The sequence below is a fragment of the Manis javanica genome, chromosome 12, assembly GCF_040802235.1.
Source record: "Manis javanica isolate MJ-LG chromosome 12, MJ_LKY, whole genome shotgun sequence".
Taxonomy (NCBI): domain Eukaryota; kingdom Metazoa; phylum Chordata; class Mammalia; order Pholidota; family Manidae; genus Manis; species Manis javanica.
The window spans coordinates 96,913,359-96,934,474 of NC_133167.1; the positions used below are offsets into that span (position 1 = coordinate 96,913,359).

Below are 21,116 nucleotides of genomic sequence, written 5' to 3' on the forward strand. Positions count from 1 at the left end.
ATCTCAAAAAAAAAAGAGAGAGAGAGAGGTAGCAAATACAATATGTGAGAGAAAACACCCCCATTGAAATTAATGCTTTATTTCTATGGGTACGGACAGCACTGAAACCAAGATGAGCTGATTTGCAGGAAGCAGTGGAGCAACCCTGGTCCTGAAAAAATGATAAGCAATAGATAAGAAGATTAGAAAGGAAGAACTTCAAATAGCTACTGTCCTGTTGGGCAGAATGGGTGAACCCAACAACCCAGATGATTACCTTCATACTGAAATGCAAGTTTTGGCATCTTAAGTCTCTTCCAAAGGGTTATGTTTTTACCCTTCCAAATGCTTTTAATGGAAGCATGGATATCATGGGAAATTGCTGAGAACTGGCTAATGGAAAAGATTTAGATTCGGATTGGACCTGCTGTCTGCACAACGATTTCCCTGTGGGCTAAGATGAAAGGTCATTAGATTTGGGGTATCATCCCCCCAGCTCGTAAGAGCAGCACTGGCAAACTGGTAAGATTCAGAGAACAGGACACAAAATCAGCTAATCGTGCAGGCACCACAGCCATGGAAACAGCCTTGGCAGCCTCCACACGGAGAGCAACAAGCCACTTCAAAATCACCGAGAGCAGAGCCCAGAGAGGGACCACTGCAGCCAGGACTTTGTGAATCTTAAGGCTCAACTTCCCACACATGAAAAACAGAGGACAACTTTCAAAGCATTTCCTTTGATTTCTTCTGATCTCTCCTCACTGAAGAAGCTGGGCCCTGAAGTCTGGAGAACAGGCCCAGTCCCACAAAATGAAGGGCAGTGTGCCCCAAAGTCCTTTCCATGGAGAACCATCAAAACATTAGATCTGCCTGGAGAGACGCTAAACCCTGTGACCTGTGTTGAACAAAGAATAATATTCAAGAACCTCAGGGGCTTTTAGAGACAGGATCAAAGATAACATGAATCTGGGAAACTCGAACATAAGGAGAGAAATTATTTTAACTATTGAAGGATAAGGAGGAGAAAGTAGCTGAGGTCGCCGAGTTGTGATAGGTGGTGATAATTGCTGGACACAGATCCAGACAGGTTTTCCTGGGATGGTATCTCCTTTCCTTAAGTATGTAATGGCAAGGGATTTATTGCAATTCAAGAGATGGAAACAGCTTTTGAGAGGTTGAAGAGTAGGACCCCAACAATTGGGCATGCCACAAGGGAACCTCTAGGTAATACCACAGGGAACCCTATAATACCACAGCTGCAAATATGAAATAGTATCAAGGTGCAGTAGAACTATACCAAACGACATAATGTGGTGTTGATGAAATTGAGAATAGCCCCTTACACCACTTATCCTTTAACTCCCTGGTTTGACAACTCCAAAACAGAGGTAGACATTAAATCAACCTTTCAGTAATCTGTGGTCACTGATGTAGCAAATGTATTCTTGTTTAGATATCTATTAATTTTGGTCACCAATGTAGTTTGCCTTTATTTGGCCAGAATTGTACATTTATAATACTCTAGGGATAAATCTGCTTGCAATATGTTACAATCTAATAAGATAAAATTTAAACAGGTGTCCCTTTCCCTAAATCAAATAAATGTATGCACATTATAGATGGTAAATTGAGGAGAAGTCGGAAATAATTGTATCTGAGACTCTGTCTTCCCTTATTAGTTTGATGATGAAAAATGATAGGGAAATTTAACAGAAGAAAAGAAATTAAAGGACCCCTCACCACACAGTAACTTTTCCAGAAGTACTGTTATTTGGAACAAGTAAATTGTGCATTGAATCGGACAAAAATTTTGTCCTTGAAATCCATATCACTAAACAGAATGCAAAGAAAGTTAGTGCCATGTATGGATTTTGACACACCCAGGTTTTATGTGGCACTGCCATCATTAGATTAGATAGATGGCTTGCGGAGTGGCAGCTTCCTTATTATTTACACAGGCAACTTTCTAAAGATCTTTTGACATGGAATCATTGGTGTGTCCCTAAGAAGATAACAAAGATGTCATGTCCGTCAAAGTCATGTACTCGTTTTGAAAACCAGTTGCCAGCCACTTACTGGGCCCTAGCTAAAACAGAGTAACCTGAAGAGAGAACATTAAATCCTTTTTGCTACCAGTATGAATTTTATTGTATCTGACACCCAAGGACACACAAGGAAAAATGGGCAAGTGAAACAGCCATTACTAATGGAAGCAGCATAATCAGGAGAGAGTGACGCCCTTCACAGAAGTGTGCGGCGTGCTGGAGGCCAGCGCTTTGCAAGGGCCCCTCAGTAGTTCCCCAGATAGACTGCTGCTTATCATAAACACTTTCCTTGACCCCTGCACTCTTCAGTCTCATACCTCTAAGACTATTACTTTCACATACAAGATGTGGCAGCCACCCAAACCCCAGTTTGGGGTCAAACAATATGACTGGAGGTAAAGTCCTCCTCAAGGTAACAACTTACCTTCTCAATAATTGCTCCCCTCACTGCATCACTTCCCATAATTCATGCCCCATGGAAAATGAGAAGGTAACAGCCTGGTCAGTAAATATGCTAGAACCTCACACATACCTGGCCATATCCACCTCCATGAAGTTATCTGGTGCAAATAACGCACCACAGAGAAAACAGAAGTGTGCTGATTTATTTACTGAATTGGGACAAAGAATACATTACATTGGGTGGTGGGGGCAGGGGGGACATGAGTTGGTTAAAAAATAAAACACTTGTATATAGAATTCTATTTTCTTATATTTTAACCATATTGGAGGAAAACTTGATGAAATGAAGACAGATATGCATTTCTGGCTGCCAGAAATGTTAAAATAAATATTCAAACTCCTTTTGATCAAATGGGTGGTAAGATACATGTGAACCCCCTAGAAATTAAATCATACAGGGAACTTTTGTGTCTGAGGAGCCAGGAAATATTATTTTGACAAACAGAGCTAGGGAAACTTTAATTTAAAATCCAGAAATCTTTGAAAACTAAGAGACCTTCGGTTTTTTTCCCCACTTCTTTTTCTTTTCTAGTGTACTTTCTTTCCTCTGTTGATGGGTAGTACTAGCAAGACTAGGATACAACCTCACTACACCCATCTTGTCCCAGTCAACTGCATCTTGGGGGCCTGAATGTGAGATTACTTAGTCTAATAAGAAGTATGGCTAACTTAGGCACATATGGAAACATTTAACCAGCTGTCATGGGCCCTTTGGTACTGATAGACATTTCAGTTTACTCCTCTTCTACAGAGAAAAGCCTTAGTCTCAAAGTATTAGTTGCATCCAATCATGTTTTGGTCAGGGCAATGGCTGGGACCTGTGGCAAGATGCTCAACCAGGAAAGAGATCAATTTGTTCTATTTTAGCAACTAGAAAACCTAATGGAGTCTAATGAAAGTTCATTTAAGTACAATCTAACATTGTCTCTGGGTGATTTAATGTATCAACAGGATTAAAAAGAACAGGAGAACACTTCCAGCTGCACAACAAAGTAAATGAAGTGTTTCTGTTTATTGGGAAGAATATTCAGCTAGTGTTTGTGGCCACAAGTCCAAGGCAATGTACGTGTGCCGTGCAAGTAGAACATTCCTCTACAGCTTGATGAGGCCTTTGGGACAGAAATATGAAGGATGTGAAATAGGGGAGATCACAGAATCTTCTTACATCTGGTTGGCTTTGACATCATACCCAGATTACTCTGGCACTACCCAAATATTAAAAATTTTTATCAAGCTGGAATAGAATTGCAGTAACATGTTTGGTCCCTGTGTCAAACAGTTAATTTTGTTAAGAGAAGGGGCCAATGTAATAATACTATAGACCCTCACAACAGACTCTCAACAGGATTCCTCAAAGAATTAAGCCCTAAGAGACCCAGCATATATAATACATTAACTTGTGCTCTATACATCTAAAATGGCATCAGATATGTTCCCTGCCTTAATTCTCTTGCAAAACTCAGTTGAAAATAACTAACTAGTCAAACAATGGCCACACTAATGAGTCAAACTGTGCAAAATGTGTGCCCAAATAACTAAAGTTGTGTTACAAACAAAATAACCACAGGAACAATGAAACTTGCCCTAACATACTTAGATAAAAGTACGTGTTTTAAAGTAAATGATGTTGCATACTTTGTACGGCCATACTGGAAAGCAAACTGGTACTGGGTATAAACACTACCAAGTCCTTCTTTTCCACATTATTATTTACATATTTCCAACAATGTAAATAAAAGATAACTGTTAAAAAAGCTTAAATGTACAGGTGTGGCCTGTAGAATTGTTCTATTCACCAGAAGTGAACTGTTCAATTATATTAAATATGTATCTACCTCTTCCTTTCAACTTCTTTCGTGTTACCCCAGTGTACACTGCTGGTCCACAGCAGATTTGGTTAGTAGGCTCATTTAGGAACCTTACAATAATGTTAACCACAGGTTCTATAAAAATATTAGGTTTATTCTAAAGACCTTGAGTGTCATACTAGACCTCTTCTCTGTCAATAGGGAGAGACTGAGAAATTCTAACTTTGGGTCAAGGAATTACATGCACTGAATTAATCACACCAACCAACACTATACAATTAACCCAAATACTCTAATTTAGTAGTACTTGGGTGTCCTAAAATTATTTTTACTAGTAGAAGCAGCATACATTGAATCACACAGGAGTTATTTGATGTACTAATTCCTCACTAACCAATAATATATAAAACCATTTAAAATTTTATCATTAGAAATAAAAATTTATGTATTGAGGTCAAAGTTCAGAGTTTTGAGATATATATATCTTTTTATAATATAAATATAAATATATTTATATATTTATATATTTACATAAATATATATAATATTTCTGATCATTAGTTTATTCACAAAACTGGCAATTTCTATATTATAAATCTCTAACTTTTATATATTAAGTTGATGATAGATCTATAATGTCACAAATGATCAATAGCTTTAAATTCCTGAATTATTTTGACATTGCATTTAACTGAAAACCAAACTCTTTGAAATTGGCACACCAAGAGATAACACCCTCCATCCCACCATGTACTTGGATTTCTCTTATCATTGCAGAAAATGTGGGGAAATTTAGCAATTGATAGTTAATATTGTAAGCAAGAAGGAATGGAAATGTAAGTTAATATGTGATTGCTAATAGAACATTTAAAAATGAAAGAAAATTAAAATAAGCAAAGAGGATGAGTAATGGGTGAGATATTCCTCAAGCATTCTGAGGATATAATAAATTATTTTCAAAATATTGTTTGATTATAAGCCAAATTATTCTTATCCTTCCACATAGGAATTAATATGTTCACATACTACTTCCATTCAGGCGTATGACATAAAATCTATTCAGATACCTAATAGGTCATTTCTTTAAATAGTACAAATTCAGCTGATGTAAATTGCTTCTCTGACATATGAAGACATACCAATATATAAATAAAATGAAAATATATATTAGGTTTATTCTAAGACGTAGTGACTTCCTAGTTTTCTGAAAGTCTATAAAGCCATTACTTTAATCATATCATATCTCAAATTGCTACAAGCACCTATCACAATTTTTGAAAAGTTAAACTTCTATTCCTGTCATATCTTAAACAAAGAAGAAATTTTGGTTGGTAACAGTATTGCAGGGTATCTTTGGCAGTGTATTGTCTTTTTAAATTTATAAGACTTCCTCCACAGTTACAAGTTTAGACACCAGCATCATTTTGCAAAAGACTTCAAAGGCTTACATAATGTTTGCTTTGGGACTCATATTTTAAACATAGGTATTATTGAACCAATAATAGTTCTTTAATTTTATTTGTATAAATAGGAATTATTTTATTTGTAAAATTATTTTATTTTATTTGTAAAACTAGGTATTATTTGATTCTGAAGATTATTAAAGTATTACTGCTAAACTATTTTATACTGTTATATTTTACAATCATAAAACCAAGGTTTTGAGTTGAAACATTTCTCTATTTCACTCTTACCCTGTACGCTCAAGTGTACAACTCCTCTTCCAACATACACATTCCCATGTAGCTTTATTAAAAGTATATGTTCAACTCCCAGCCCTCACCCCATATACCACCTTTAATTCAGTAATAAGAGGATGAACTAATAGAAGTAACTCCAGATAGCATTAAAGCAACAGTCAGTCTTACCATTCAAAGTGTGGTCTGTGGTCCAGCAGTATTAAGAATCACCTTGGACATTATTAGAAATGCAGAATCACAGGACCTACTTGTCCCCAGACCAAACATTTAACAGATCCATCCTGTAACAAGATCCCCAGGTGATTCTGTATGTACCTTAACGTTTAAGAAACACTGGTCTAGACTAGTGGTCTTCACAGTGTGGTCTCCAGACCAACCTCATCCACATACCTGGGTACCTGTTAAGAATTTAAATGTTCAGATCCTACCCCAGACCTACACATCACAACACTGGGTCTGGGGCCCAGCAATCTGTGTTACCAAGCCTTCCAGGTTAGGAAGACGTGAGAGCTGTTACCATTATCATTACCACAGCCTCAGCAATGATGCTATGTCTAAGCATGGTGACATTGACAATTGCCGGGCAGGAGCAAATAAAACCTCAGAAAGGCCTTTTAAGAACCTACAGGATTTGTATTTGCACAGCTTTCTACACATACCTGCGCCATTCGCCCAGTTGCTCACCAGCCTCCAGCCACAAAGCCCTTCCTTGCCTTAGGGACTGGAGGCTCCCTATTTCCTCCTCCTACTAGGCTTTTATTCTCTTAGCCTTGCCTTGAGATCTCCTTTGTATCCTTTAAGGCCCATCACAAATGTCACCTCCTCAGAAGAGCTTTCTCTGACTCCTCTTATGTAAATGTGCTCTATTTCTGTGCCTGAACTTTTCCTTATAATGCATATCACAATTTGCAGTTACAGTATTTATTTGTTAGTGTGCTTGTTTATTATGTTTCTTCTCCTAGACATTAAGCTCTTGATGCAGGACCCGCCTCTATCTTAATCACCACATTGTTCTTAGTGCCAACAATATCTTCTGTATGGTAGGCTTCAATGAATATTTAATGAATAAGTGACTAAATAGGAGATATAATGGAAGAGAGGACAGACTCAGGCAGATGGGGCCTTACCATTTTTAATGAAGGTGCCATACAGACTCTTTCTGTGATCATAGTGGGTCAAAGAAATGGTCTTTGCCACACTGAATCCAGAAAACAAATAAGCCTAAATTGCCTATAATGTTTCGTAATTTTCAATATTAGAATTTTTCTAAATACCAAAGGTTTTCTCTAGGGAGATTAGAATTTTTTCACTTAGAAAATATGTTATATAAGTAGGATAACTTTCACTTAAAAAGGAATGAAACCAAAACATAAAATAAAAACGTTTAATTCCCTTTTGAATGTGTGTTGAATTCAATTCAAATTGACAAAGTATTTTTCCAGGCCAAAGGAACCAAGGTTACATTTAGAAGGTAACTGCAAAAAAATATAATCTATGCTATATTTTACTTTTAAAAAGAAAGTCAAGATCTTATCCTATGTTTAGTGTGTTGCAGTAAGGATGTCTTCCTTACAGCCCAAGACATCACAACAAAGTAATGGCACAATCAAGAATTTTTTGTTCTTTTTCTCTTTGTATTATCTTCATATACCAGTAAAAAATAAACTCTTTAATAAATAAATATATATAATAAATATTTGCAAATTGAAAATGTATAAATAGGTCCATCCTTTAAAAAACTGTTCCATCTTGGTATGGCATGTTTCATGGTCCGAAATTCACCCAGGTTTTTTTTACATATAATGCCACCAACTGCCAAATCCTACAAGGTCCTCAGAATTTATGTAGCAGTAATCTTGGCCAACTACGTCAATCCATTTCTTCAACATGAAGTATCTATTTTTAATGTAACTTTTAAAGTAAACATAATCCAAAAAAGGTGAGGGACCAGCAGCAAACTTGGTGGGGTTCCCATTAGCCACAGTTTAACAGATTTCCAGCTTCAGTCTACTAGTAAGGACCCAGCCCGTGTCCCTAAGGGAACTTAATCCACTTGTAATGAGAAATCTTTATCTGCTTCACATAAAAATTTCTTGGTTTGTTCTCAATAGTCTTTCCAAATTCAGTCTCCCAGTGGAAAATAGACTGTAAGATCCTGCATGTCTTCTGGGTTATTATTTTATGATGGGAAGTGTGATGGTTGCAGTTTCCTTCTTCAGTAAAGACATGACACTTCAACTTTGCATCAGTATGTCCTTGTACAATTCAGGAACTCTTTCTGGATCCACTGGTCTAGGCAGGAAGTGTGTGAATTTCTGATGTCTTTTGGACCTGGCACCATCTCTCGGGGTTCCATCTTTGTTAAGCGCCACAAAATACCTGCGGCCAGTGTCTCCGTGTTTATATATGTTGGATGAGTATGTATTATACCAGTTCTCTTCAAATTGCTCCCTGAAGATGCATTCAGAAGTCAGTTTCTCCTAAAACAAAAGATAACTGTCATTAAAACAAAGACCTTTGAGAGAATTTCCTTCAAAAGTCTCAATCATATATCTTTATTTCTTTGCCTACAACTATATCCTTGTCAAACAAGGAGAAAGGTTTGATTGTTTTTGCTTTATTTTGTTTCAGTTTTTATGTTATCTGGAATTCTTTCTTCCCTGTGACTTCATGCAGCACTTTAATTCAAAGAACTTGAAGTAAAATGTCAATTCTCCATTTTATTTTCAAATTCTTATTAAATATCTGAATTTTCCCATGCTCCATTTTATCTCCCTCCTACTACCATCACTACCACACAGGCCTGTTCTCGGTCTTGTTCCATCATTTGATGCGAAAGTTCTGCAGAGATGCAAAGTTCTCTACTACCATCTTGAAACATTTCAAGATCTTGCTAATAACCAAATTCCTAATTCAAGATCCTTACTCCAATCTTATATCCTCTGTTTATGAATCTATTAATTGTTGGATGATACATTCTCCATGATTAACTTTATGTTACTATTAGGTCTATGCAGTAAAAGCCTAGTGATTTCTTGTCTTCTCAAGGTGGAATGTATATTATCCTAAGGGATAGACCACCACTGTTTTTCTAATACATTAAAAAAATTGTTTCTCTGTACATGAAAAACACCAGTGTTTTTCATATATGAAGAAGGAAGATTTTATGCTTGTTTTTCTCTTTCAATTGTAATTTCACCCTCATGACTACTACACAGTACATTATTTCTCTTTCTTCAGAGCTGACAGAAAGCCTGGAAAGGATAAGTTTTGCCTCATACAAAGGACTAATATTATTCTATTTGTTAAAGTATTATATCTAACATTTCTCAGTGTTTGTTGAGATTCTAACAGTATATTGTTATATACTCAATTGTTATATAAAATCTCAACTGAAATTTTAAGAAAAAAGGAACCAGATAGTGTCACCTGCTCAATTATAAAAACTAAATTCTCCTTAGAAAGGTTACAAGGATTGACTTCAAGAAGGGATTCCTTATGAGAGGATGGGTGGGGAAGAGTGGCACACGTTTATACCTAACCAATTTTCTTAAAATTGCATAAGCAGCTATGAACAAATGTTACCAGTAAAAGAGAAAGATCTGTATTGTACTGCAAATGCAGTTTTATATTATCTTATTACTCTAATTCTTGCATTATGCTTGTTTTGTTGTAAAAAAAAAATACTTCTACTGATGAAATATTAATCTGAAAAGTTTACTTTAAGTCCCATATTTAAAACATTTATATAGACCCACAAATGTGCACTTATCCTCAGTTGCGTGTTAAAAATTGCCCAAGGCAACTCTGACTGAGCTTGTGGCTGCTACAACTATCAAGACTGCAGATATGGCCGAACCAGCGTGGTTACCATTTTCTGTTGTTGCCCACAGCATCCTAAGATTTCATTCACTCATTTCCTTACATAAAAGTCAGCAAGTAAGTGGTATATATGCAGCTATGGAAGGTGATAATGGGTAGAGAAATTTGACAACAAATGAGTGTAAAAGTGATTAAAAGAATTTAACATGGCAAGAACATGCTCTCATTTTTCTATCTTTGGCAGGAATGATCAAAATATGGAGAAAAGTAGAAAGACCCAGACAGAAAGAATGAGCACGCTGAAAGCAATTAAGGTTTGGGATTTAAAAAGTGAAAGGGGTTATTACACTATTGCCCAGACACATGGAAGTGTATCAGGATACTGATTTTTAATGTCTATGTGTATGTGTTACGTTTTTATATATTTATTTGGATATGCTTTATTGGTAGATGTTTTACTTATAAGATGGATAGTCATCATTTTAAAAATTACAACGTTTTAAAAAATACATACCGATCCATAGAGTTCTCCTTTGTCATTCATTCCAAGGTAAAGACCACTGTCCACACCTCTAATACTGACCAGTCCCACTGCCACACTGATGAATTCCAGGATACCTAAATTAATAGACAAAATGATGATTTGTATTTATTAATGACTAATGAAAATCTTCCAAACAATCGTAGACCAATATTGCTAAATATAGTGATGTAGGTAGAAGTCCTCTGTAAACTGCAAAGTGCTACATAATTGTTATTAAGATGATCCTCTGTTTTTCCAGATAAAAAGAAAAAAACTGCCTATCATGGTATAATGTTAAGGGTGTAAAACTTTAAACCAGACTGACCTGATTTTGAATTCCAGTTCAGTAACTTACTGGCTAGTCTCACTCTGCAAGTATTTGTCTTCTTCCAGCTTTAATTTCCTCATGTGCAAATGAGTGAAATACCTCCCTACAGGAGAATGGGAAGGACTAATGCATTTGGCATTCAATAAATAGAAGCTATGACTATATAAATCAGTACCTAGGAGAGGTGTTCTTAGTTTTCCGTGACTCCATTAATTAATTGTAGTTCTATTAATTGTTTTGTTTTGGTTCACTTACTGTGAACCAAGTCAATCTTTTTGGAGCAGCAGCCAGTATACAATAATGGGTACATCTGTGCTTTATAGTTTATAAAGGGCTTCTACTTATATTTTATATTTGATCCTCAAAAAACAACCCCCAATGATATTATCCTTACTTCACATAAAGAGAAACTGAGGCTCAAAGAGGTTCACTGACTTGCCAAAGGACATGACATTTCGAATGAATGGAACTGCTAAGTTGAACTCACATCTCCTGAGCCTTAACCCAATGTTTCTACTTCTTGAGGACAATATAGTAGATTCAAAACTTTAAAGATTACATAATATGCTATTTCCAGTCACATCATTCTTAAAAATAAACTTACAGTTCAAAGCAGTAAAAGGACTTTATAATTCATTAAATGTGATAGCCAAATACCAAGAATTTACCATGCAAGTCAATTTTGCAATCAATAACTTTCTAGAATTATTTTCATTTATCAACAGGACTAGTATAGAAAATGTTCCACTAATAAACTATACACCACAGTTTAAAAAGAAAATGCTTCCCTCTACATGACTCTTTTACTCTGGACACACTAACCTTTGGACTAATGTCTTTGTCTTGTTCTTCCCTTTAGACTCTGCTGCAAAAGTGTCCAGATGTACTTTCCTCAAGAGCTTTCTACCTTCACCCCTTCACTCCCTCTTAAGCTCTATAAACAGTATAAATGTGTACCATTCAGCTTGATTCTTGCTCTTAAGTCATGTCTTGATTTATTGTACAAGTTCCTGTTTGGACACGTGATGTTCCCAAAGCCAAGGGAAAGTCCAAAATCTGGCTATTTGCTTATATGGAGGACTTTGTTCCATCCAGAGCCTAATTCAGTCTTTGGCAGAAACAGATGCTTAAGCTCTAAACAGATTCTTAAGAGCTCAAATGAGCTCTTTCAAACTTTAGGAGATCATGTAGAACACTAGAGCTATCAAGGATCTTACAGCAACAATATACCACTAAATAGTCTAAAAGTGGCTTGAAAGAATCAGGGTCCCTAATTGAGAGCCTGAGGCAGAGAGAAGATAAGATAAAGCAGGAAGACACAGACCCCATAGGATAGCCAAATACAGAGGTAGTTAATAAATAAAAATTAAACTTACTGCCAACCTAATTAGTGAGTGATTCCTGTTAGAAACAAAAATATAGGTCCAAAACATGATTGGCAGAAGAAGATATATTAATGGAATTTCATCTAGGATGTACTGTCATATGCATAATTACTTGAAGTACTGAATTTTAAATTCAAATTGAAAAGTTGTACTATGGCTCACATGTAACTTAATTCTCTTTAAATATCTGATTTACTTTAGATGCTCTTATCTTTGAAAGAACAGGAACTGATTAGAATGTACAATAGAACCAGTTTTCAAGAACAGTATGTTTCATTTCCATATAAACCAAGTATATAACAGATCTTACATCAGTTTTTCTTGCAAAACTAAATGGCAAACCACCCATACTTTAATTCTCATCTTAAGATTTGCTGTTATCAAAAAAATAGTAGTTGTAGAAAGACAAGAAATTATATATATATTCTCAGAATAATAATTACATTCAATAGTTTCATCTTTTTTACACAGCATCCAAAACCTGATTCAGAACTAAGCATAAATCATTTTTGCAATGGCTCAGAGGGGTCGATGGGAAAAAGGTTATGAGTTTTTTGTGTTCCTCTTGAAGATTTTAGCCACACTTTTAAAATTCTGATCCTTTTTCTCCTCAAGGAAATAGTATACCACATAGTAATTTGTAATCATTTGATTCTTAAATGAGATTTGACAAGTCTTTCTTATTTATAATGTGAGGTGGCAACTAAGCTAATTCCTTAACAAAGAGGAGACATGAAAAACTTCCCTTAAGAGGTAATCACAGATTTTAGATAGATTTTCTAATGCCCAGTGTCCCATAAAAAGACTAGGAGGTACTTTGTCTTTCTGGTATCATTTTCAAAGCCAGCCTTTTTAAAAATCATAATAAACAGGTGAGTCAACCCACAATGCAACCACATCAGACAAATCTACAGAGAATAGGGGAAACTAAAGGAAAAGCCTTTAAAGGAATATGTTTGATCTCAGGCTAAACTTTTTTTAAAGTAGTGATTCCATGTTTATGTATTAGGTAAACTCTTTCTACTGTACTACTGTGCAGAAAAAATTTACTACACATATACTGCTAACTCAGATAGGAGATTATTTTAACCTCATTGGACCTTTTAGTTTATATTCTATTGATGTGGTTTTGAAATTCAAAAATACAGCCCTCTGCATTTTTTATTCAATCATGACTAAATTAGTATAAATTATCAAACACATTATTTACTTTAACATCTCAAATAGCCATTCTCAAACTTTTTCAAATTCTCACTTTGATGACACAGAAAGAAGTTTAAAAGAAAAACAGCAAGATAACTTCATACTAATCACTGAGATACTAGGAAAAGAAGGCAAATATGAAGAGTATAATGTTATACATGCTAAACATGAACTTCCCTTTCACCTACACGCCCTTGTAGTAAACTATGATGTCTGCACTATCAAAGGCCACTAGGATGTGCTGTAATGCATCATAGAGACTGTTAACTCCTTCAGGCTATCAGACTAATCTGGGTTATTTTCCCTTTGTGTGGAAGTATATACTTTATTTCCATAAATTGCATTCCACCATAGAGTGACTTAAATCAGGCTGTCACATTTTTGCAATTACTAAATAATTCTACAAAACTTAAGCAGAACAAATGTTCCAGTAAAATGGTAATGCTGATGAGCAACATTCATTTCTTAAGGGATGGATTTAAACACTAGTTTAATGCACGTGATCAAGTCTATAAACATTTACTAATCTCTTCCCATAGGGTCAGTTTTATAAGAAGACACAAGTGGCAGACGCAACTTGTCACTGGGGAAATTACAGAATTACAAGCTTCTTAAGAGGCTGAATTTCCCAGGCTGCACTATGGATCACAAGGCGAACTCTGAACTTAACTTCTACCTGCTCTACTTAAAGGCCTTATCACATTTGTGTCCATTTCTGAATCTTTCCCGTAGCTGGAGGACCTTTCTGTAATGAATGGAGTGCAGTAATTCTTTTAGGCAAGAGGACTGAGCCACCTGGTGTTAGCAAAGTTCTCTGGAATCAGAATCTCAGCCTCCTTAATTTAGAAACCACTGTCCAAAAGTGACCCCAAGGTTGGCCACTAGGTCATGACACTCTTGACTCACAGTCAATGGGAATTTGGGAGAGATCAGTGGAAGCTGCAAACATATGGGTTTTAAAAAGATAATTTTTTAAGCCTTTAAGTGCTACCAAATGACCACCACATGCTCCTTTCTACATCTAGAGTTACAAATGCCCCTCAAACTGAGATTACACTTCTCCAAAGTTTTAATGAGTACTACCAATCAAAAAAGGAATAAGAGTATAAGAACAAGAGGATAAGGACAAGATAATATAGCACCACTGAGAGATGAGATTCTCAAAGAATCTCACAATGCAAAGGAAGGGAAAGGAAAGCTGGCCCTTTGTTGGACCCTTTCACATTGCTGCTGACAAGTAAATGGTATCTTTTTTAAAAAATGCAATGAATCTCTCCAATGAGGTCCCATGTTTGATGATAAAAATCCTTTAAGAGTGTTAGTCACTTAACTCTAATATAATGAAAACTTCTGCAATGGAGGGAAGATCCTGGGATGTGAGAACCAGAAAGCATCTTAAAGCTATCACCTAGGTTCACCCCATCATTGTACAGAATGAGGAAACTAAGGCTCAGACAGGTAAGGGCACTTTGTAGTCACGCAGTAAGTTAGGGATAAATAGAAAGTTTATGATTTCCCAGTCTAGTGTCATAACAATCTGCCCTAATAAACACTTGGTTTTTCTTTCTTTTAACCCCTTCAGCTCCCAGGCACTGCTGGAAGTACTCTGAAACATGTCTCTATGTGTTCCCACCCCTATCCTCTGTCGTTTCCCCATTTTCTCTTACATATGGTCAATACCAAGATCTTTGCCCTCGGGTTTCAGAATTTCCAGAGGATCTTGGCTAAAGCATTGGGCATGCTCAGTAGGTGGGTAGGCTTTTTTTTTTCTTTCTTTCTTTCTTTCTCACCCAAATAGAATTTTAAGAGCCTGAGAACTACAGGTGAGCCACAGTAGCTAACGTGCCAGGGCAAAGTCCATCTGTTACCACGTCAGGTGAACATTCACGGTTCTCTGGGTAGACACGTAAATGCTCTCATCCGTACCAGAGCGACCGTCTGAGCGGTCTGCGTGGACGCATAAACGGCGTAACATAGTCGGGCATGTTTAAAGTCGCAGGGTGCTGCCTGTTATTTTCTTAAGTGCACGGTACAGGGGAGAATTGTGAAAGGTCGTAGGATAAAATAATACAGGGATTTAAAAAAACAAAAACAAAAGAACCTGCCTGCGAGGTAAGGAGTGAGAGAAAGATGTAATTCCGAGGGCCGGTCTGGAGTCTCAGGCACAGGAAGGGCAAGGCAGCCAGGTGCATGCGGGGCGCTCACCCTTTCTTCCCCCGCCCCGCGTCTGGGGCAGCCGGCCTGCTAGGAACTGCGGCGGCAAGCGCGCAGGGAAAGCCCGCCCTGTCCCGGCGCTGGCCCTCCAGTCAGCCCCAGCCAGCACCCCGCACCGGATGGGCTCCGGAGGCTCGGGGCTCCGCGCAGCCCTGAGACCCTCGGCCAGCGGGGAGGGAGGGTCCTGGGTAAAGAAGAGGAGCCAGGGGTCTGGGAGTGCCCGAGTGCCGGTACGTACCGAAGAGGCTGTGGTCCTGCCGGGTGCCCTGCACGCTGCCGTCGGGCAGGATCTGCAGGTGGAAGCCGGTGCGGCAGTAGAGCTGCCGACGGCGCAGGATGCCGTGCAGGTGCGCCAGCTCCGCAGTCCCAGGCCCGCCGCGGACGCCCCGCTCCGCCGCGCCCCGGCGCTCGCCCAGTAGAGGCGGCCGCTCCCCGGCAGGAGGCAGCAGGAAGTGCGAGCCCACCTGCTGGCCCAAGCCCTCCAGGCCGCCCAGGAAGCCCCCGACTTCGGCTAAGGGAGCCATGGAGGGCCAGAGGGAGAGGGAGATGGTCCGGAAAACAAAAGACCCCAATAAAAAGTGTCACGGGGCTGGGAAGGTGAACAGAGGAAAATTATAGCAAAACAAGCGCAAAAAGTTAAGGCCGGGTTACTCCTGTGAGGTCGCAGGATGGACTTTGCACTGAGATAGCAGGGAAGATTTCACTGTCTTGGAGCGATCTTCTCTCCTTGGGTAGGTAAGAGCAGGCTGCTGGCTTTGCAGAAACATCTGTAGCTGCCACAGCCAATACCGGGGCTGGGGCTGGGGCTGGGGCTGGGGGCTGGGGCTCCAACTCCGAAAACTGATCAGATCAGAGTCCTGTGTACATACACACCAATTATATATGCGGGGCCTCTTGACATATGCTAATCAAGTCCTTTCATGCGCGCTGGGGAGGTTCTGTTTGAAATCTTAAACCGGCCTCCTCTCAACACGTTTTTGCTCTTCGGAAGTGACCAAGAGCGGCCCTTGACGCTCCTCTCTCCATGCAGTAGCAAAAATCATTCTCACACTTGGCCAAAGCTAGCCAGCAACTTCGGGGAGGCGCAGTCAAAGCTCTTCTTTGGGGTTGTCTTTGGAACGGCCGCGATGCTGCTCAGCGACTGCTATGCAGCCGCCTTTGATGTGAGCTCCTTTGCAGTGATAGATCGCTGCGGAAAGGAGCCCTGCTTGGCAGGTACACAGAAGGGGAAGGGGGAGGGAAGGGCGGTGGGGGTAGGTGGAGGGAGGACAGGATGGGTAGGAGGAGGAAAAGGAGAGAAGAGGAGGAGAATTGGACTCTGGGAGCTGCTGGGAGCCTGCAGTGGACAGGTGCAAAGAAAGGTAAGAGACGAAGGGAAAAGGGCGTTACCTGAGGCTTAGACCTGCCCAGACACAGATGAAAGGAAAATCAAAGCTTTGACAGTTTAACTCACTAATTTTAAAACACTAATAAAATGTACAAGCATTACTCTTTTCTTTTATCATTTAGATGGGGGATTTTCTTTACATAATCAGGTTAGGTTAGGAACACACACACACACACACACACACACACACACACACACACACACCCTTCCCAGGTTCTCTTTAATGTTTATCTTGACTTAGCACGTGATATAACCATGATTGCCTTGTATCTATATGAAAGTTTAAAACTGTGTGCTAAGGTCATCAATTTTTAATCAACGTAATACAATAGCATAATATAATCATGGATCTAGGGATTAAAAGTAAATTCAAATAGCCTGAAAAGAGATGGTTGACATTCTTATATTTGCCAAGAACAGAAAATGAGTATCTGTAATAGTGTCATAAATGGTAAGTGGCCTCTGGGGCCCTTATCCAAACTAAGAACACTTCCTTGTTCTTAGTTGCATTTTCTTTAGGGTTAGATTTTTGTTGTTGTTCACAATTTAATTATAAAAAACCTAAATGGATTCTGGATGTGTTTTTGATACACGAAAAGTAACCAGTAAAAATGTGAGAGTGCCTGTGCATTTTTGTAAAATGAAGTCATGGAAGTGAAGGAGTTGGGTACATGTCCATTTAAACCTGAAAATTTTGATTTTGTACCAATAGTTACATTTAAGATCTTTCCTTGAAACTTTTTCACAGTGGCAGAAGAGCTGAGAATAATTTGGCAGACTTACATATGCTCCCCCTGAGCAAAAAGTTTTAGGGAACCACTGAAGATTTGTTTTTTCGGTCTTGTTTCATGGTGTGTTCAGCAAAACCCTAAACCTGGGAACACACATGGATGTGACTGCTGTATTTTGTTTGCTCTGAAGACTTTTTTGCTAACTAATTGGCAGGCACTTTAAGTAGGTAAAGTTACACCTTTTCATCACTACGGTTCTAAGAACTGACCCTTGTGCAACCAAGTTATAAAAGAGTCCTTAAAGCAAGTGATTTATGTTGATAGATATGAAGTAAAACAAAAACACTGGCTAAAAACAATAAACAGATTTAGAAATGCATAATCTAAGTCTGTTTTGAAGGTTATACCAGGTAAGTGTCATATTATTTCACCTTTTAAATAACACGGTCTGTCTTGTGGTGGGACCCCCAAATCCACCATAATCAAGCTTTCAAAGCACATCTGTGTAAACATTATCACATCAGTGTAAAACACCAGCCAATGAGCTTTTACTTTGAACCAAATCTTCTTAATTGCAATGTTAAATCAAAGAAAGTTAGATCAAAGTTATGGGAATCTAATAGCGAGATAACTAAAGTAGCCAGTACACACACTGATCACTTTAAAAGAAGAGAAACTTAAAGGTTTAAAACTCAGATCAAGTACCTTTTAATGAAGTTTGTTTCAAGGTCTAAATCTGTACAACCTGTAATGCTGTTAATTATTCCACAATGGATATATAGTATCATCACCTGCTCCTTGAGGTACAGTTCAATCTATGAACTATTTCCCTACATGAACATTTTAAGTCCTGATATGTGATCTATAGATCTTAGACTATTTAAGTCTCCCGAATTATTTATAGATATATTTTATATATAGTCACTGAGCCCAACTATTTTAATAATAGAATTACCTTCTCTTTGTACAACTTTAGGATTTTCAAGGCACTCTCTAATTTGGTCACTACAGTAACCCTCTGAGACAGGTACCTCTCACTTCATAAAGAAAAAACTTGTCCTGAGTTCTAGTTTCAGAGTTCTGTCCAGAGTTCTACATTCTGGGGCAATTTCCTTAAACTATCTCTGCTTCCTCTTTTGTATAAGAAGTAAAATATAACTCCTAGTCCACTATGCCTAGGGTTGCTATAGGACTTAAACATGAAAATATGTAGGAAAGTGGTTCTAAAGCTATAGTTTTCTATGCATATAAGATGCTAAACACCTTCCATGGTTGGGAATTATTTTGCTTTATAATGTAGCAAATATAATTCGTTTGAAATTCAAAATAAATCTTTTCCCCCCAAACCAAGCCTTTAATGTATAAGTCTTGAATGGTGCTTAATGCCATTTTATAAAAGGCCAGAATAGAAACAAAAAGATAAGGATTTCTTTTGTTTGCACTAGTCATGTGACAGGAAAAGATAACACTAAAGATTTTTTTTGCACACTCTGTGATGATATCATGGGAAGTTAAATAATTTTGAAGAGTGTTTTACAAGAGTGCATTATTCAGCTTTTAAGTATACACTACAATCTAATCAACTTTGCCTATACTTCCTAGAGACCACACTTGCCTTGCTGTTATACAAATATCTGGTACAGTTTCTACTTCCACAAAATGCAGTAACAGTTTTCCAGACTATATACTTCCTATATAGCTTATCAGCACATACATTGTTATGAATCTTTCTTACACATGAAAAAAGAATTAATGCCTTTTAATACTTCTAGTGTTCAGCTTGTGAAAAAGAGAAAGACCTGATTTAAAAGTCACGACTTATACCTTCAATAAAAATACATACACCAAACATTATTTACTATTTATAATTACAACATACTGGAAGCAACATAAATTTCCATACATAGGAAAATGAATGAACAAATGATGGTACTTTCATACATTGAAGCATTATAACGCCGGAAAAAGTAGAGTGGGGTGTCTGAATCAACTTGAAGTATTTCCAGAAAACATTATTAATTGAAAAGAGCAAAGATTTAGCATGATTTCTACATAGTGCCCTATCTTTTCTGCAGGAAAAAAGGAATGTAAGAAACTTCTACAAATATTACGCTTTTTTCCAAACCAGAAACTAATGATATTGGTTACCTGATTGATTACTTTTGTGGAATGGCTATGGTTAGAGTATAAGAGATGAGTGACAATTTTTAGAACAACTTTTTGTAGAGTTTTGACTTTTGAAAAAATGTTAATGTTTTCCTTTTTTTAAGTGAAATAAAATAATTAGAATGAGGGCAGGAAAGAATAAAATCAGGAACAAATGAATCCAACTGAATCCAAGTGAATAACATAACCACACAGAAAGGACTAATGATAACATTAAAAAAATTAAGTAACTTTGAAACATAGTTCTTTGACTATAAAATCAAGGTCTAAAGACAAAAAAGTCCTTATACAAATACTGAATTTCAGTTACAAAAATTGTTTTCCTCAGTGGTAGGGGTTACGCTAGTGTATTATGAGATGAACAAATGAGTAAATATATTGACAATGATGGCAACTAGGTGTTTCACTGCTGGAGTGAATATAAATATAAATATAAAAAGGGAAGACTAGAATGAAGTCTGCAGTACTGAATTGAAAATGCAGTTTTCAGGATTGACACTAATGCATGCACATTTGTTTGTACCTGTGTATACTTTAGGTCTGTCCACTCAAGGAGCCTAGAAGCAAAGATGCTGTAAAGGCAAATGAGCACACTTAGTGCCTAGATCTTAGTTTCTCAATCCAATCTCTCTCTAAAATAAACCATAGATCCCTGGAAAATACCTGGTTTCAGGACAGGGACATTGTTTCTCTTTTTTCAGAACTATTTTCTAAAGCAGTTTTAGGTTCACAGCAAATAAAAGGAAGGCACAGAGGTTTCTCATACACCTGCTACCCCTACACTTCATACTCTCCCCCATTATCAACATCCTTACAGTGGTACATTTATTGCAATTAATGAACTTATATGGACACCTCATTATCATTCAAAGCCCATCATTTATGTTAGGGTTCAAGAGTGAACATTCTATAGGTTTGGGCAAATGTACCCACCATTAAATGTATCCATCATTAAAGTATCACATAAATCATCAGATAGGATAAAAAAGTAAAGAATAATACAGAATATTTTTGCTGCCACAATAACTCTCTGTGTTTTGCCTAGTCATCCTTCCTCACTCCCATCTCCTGGCACCACTGATCTTTTTACTATCTCCATGGTTTTGCCTTTTCTACAATCTCATGTAATCAGAATCATACAGCCTTTCAGATTGCCTTCTTTCACTTAGTAATATGTATTTAAGGTTCCTCCATGTCTTGATAGCTTATTACTTTTTAGCACTTAATATTCTATTGTCTGGATGTATCACAGTTTATCCATTCACCTACTGATTCTGAGTTTTGACATTTTGCATAAAGCTGCTATAAACATCCATGTGCAGGTTTTGTGTGGACGTAAGTTTTTGATTCCATTGGGTAAGTA

The 21,116-nt window shown here is 37.5% G+C and overlaps 1 protein-coding gene across 1 annotated transcript; it reads right to left on the bottom strand.

The window, feature by feature from the left end:
- Positions 1–7,273: 7,273 nt before the first annotated feature.
- Positions 7,274–16,220, bottom strand: FGF20 (fibroblast growth factor 20). The gene is made up of 3 exons (XM_017653982.3): positions 15,708–16,220; positions 10,331–10,434; positions 7,274–8,474 (listed from the first exon to the last, which is right to left on the bottom strand). The coding sequence occupies exons 1-3, from the start codon at positions 15,991–15,993 to the stop codon at positions 8,229–8,231; spliced, it is 636 nt and encodes a 211-aa protein (XP_017509471.1). The 5' UTR covers positions 15,994–16,220; the 3' UTR covers positions 7,274–8,228.
- Between the last annotated feature and the right edge of the window lie 4,896 nt (positions 16,221–21,116).

Excerpts from the sequence above, each read along its gene's own strand:
- FGF20 (XM_017653982.3), bottom strand. The coding sequence starts at position 15,993 with ATGGCTCCCTTAGCCGAAGTCGGGGGCTTCCTGGGCGGCCTGGAGGGC. Across the intron at positions 10,435-15,707 it reads GCAGGACCACAGCCTCTTCG|GTATCCTGGAATTCATCAGT; the intron begins GTACGTACCGGC and ends CTATTAATTTAG. Across the intron at positions 8,475-10,330 it reads AAGGAGAACTCTATGGATCG|GAGAAACTGACTTCTGAATG; the intron begins GTATGTATTTTT and ends CTTTTGTTTTAG.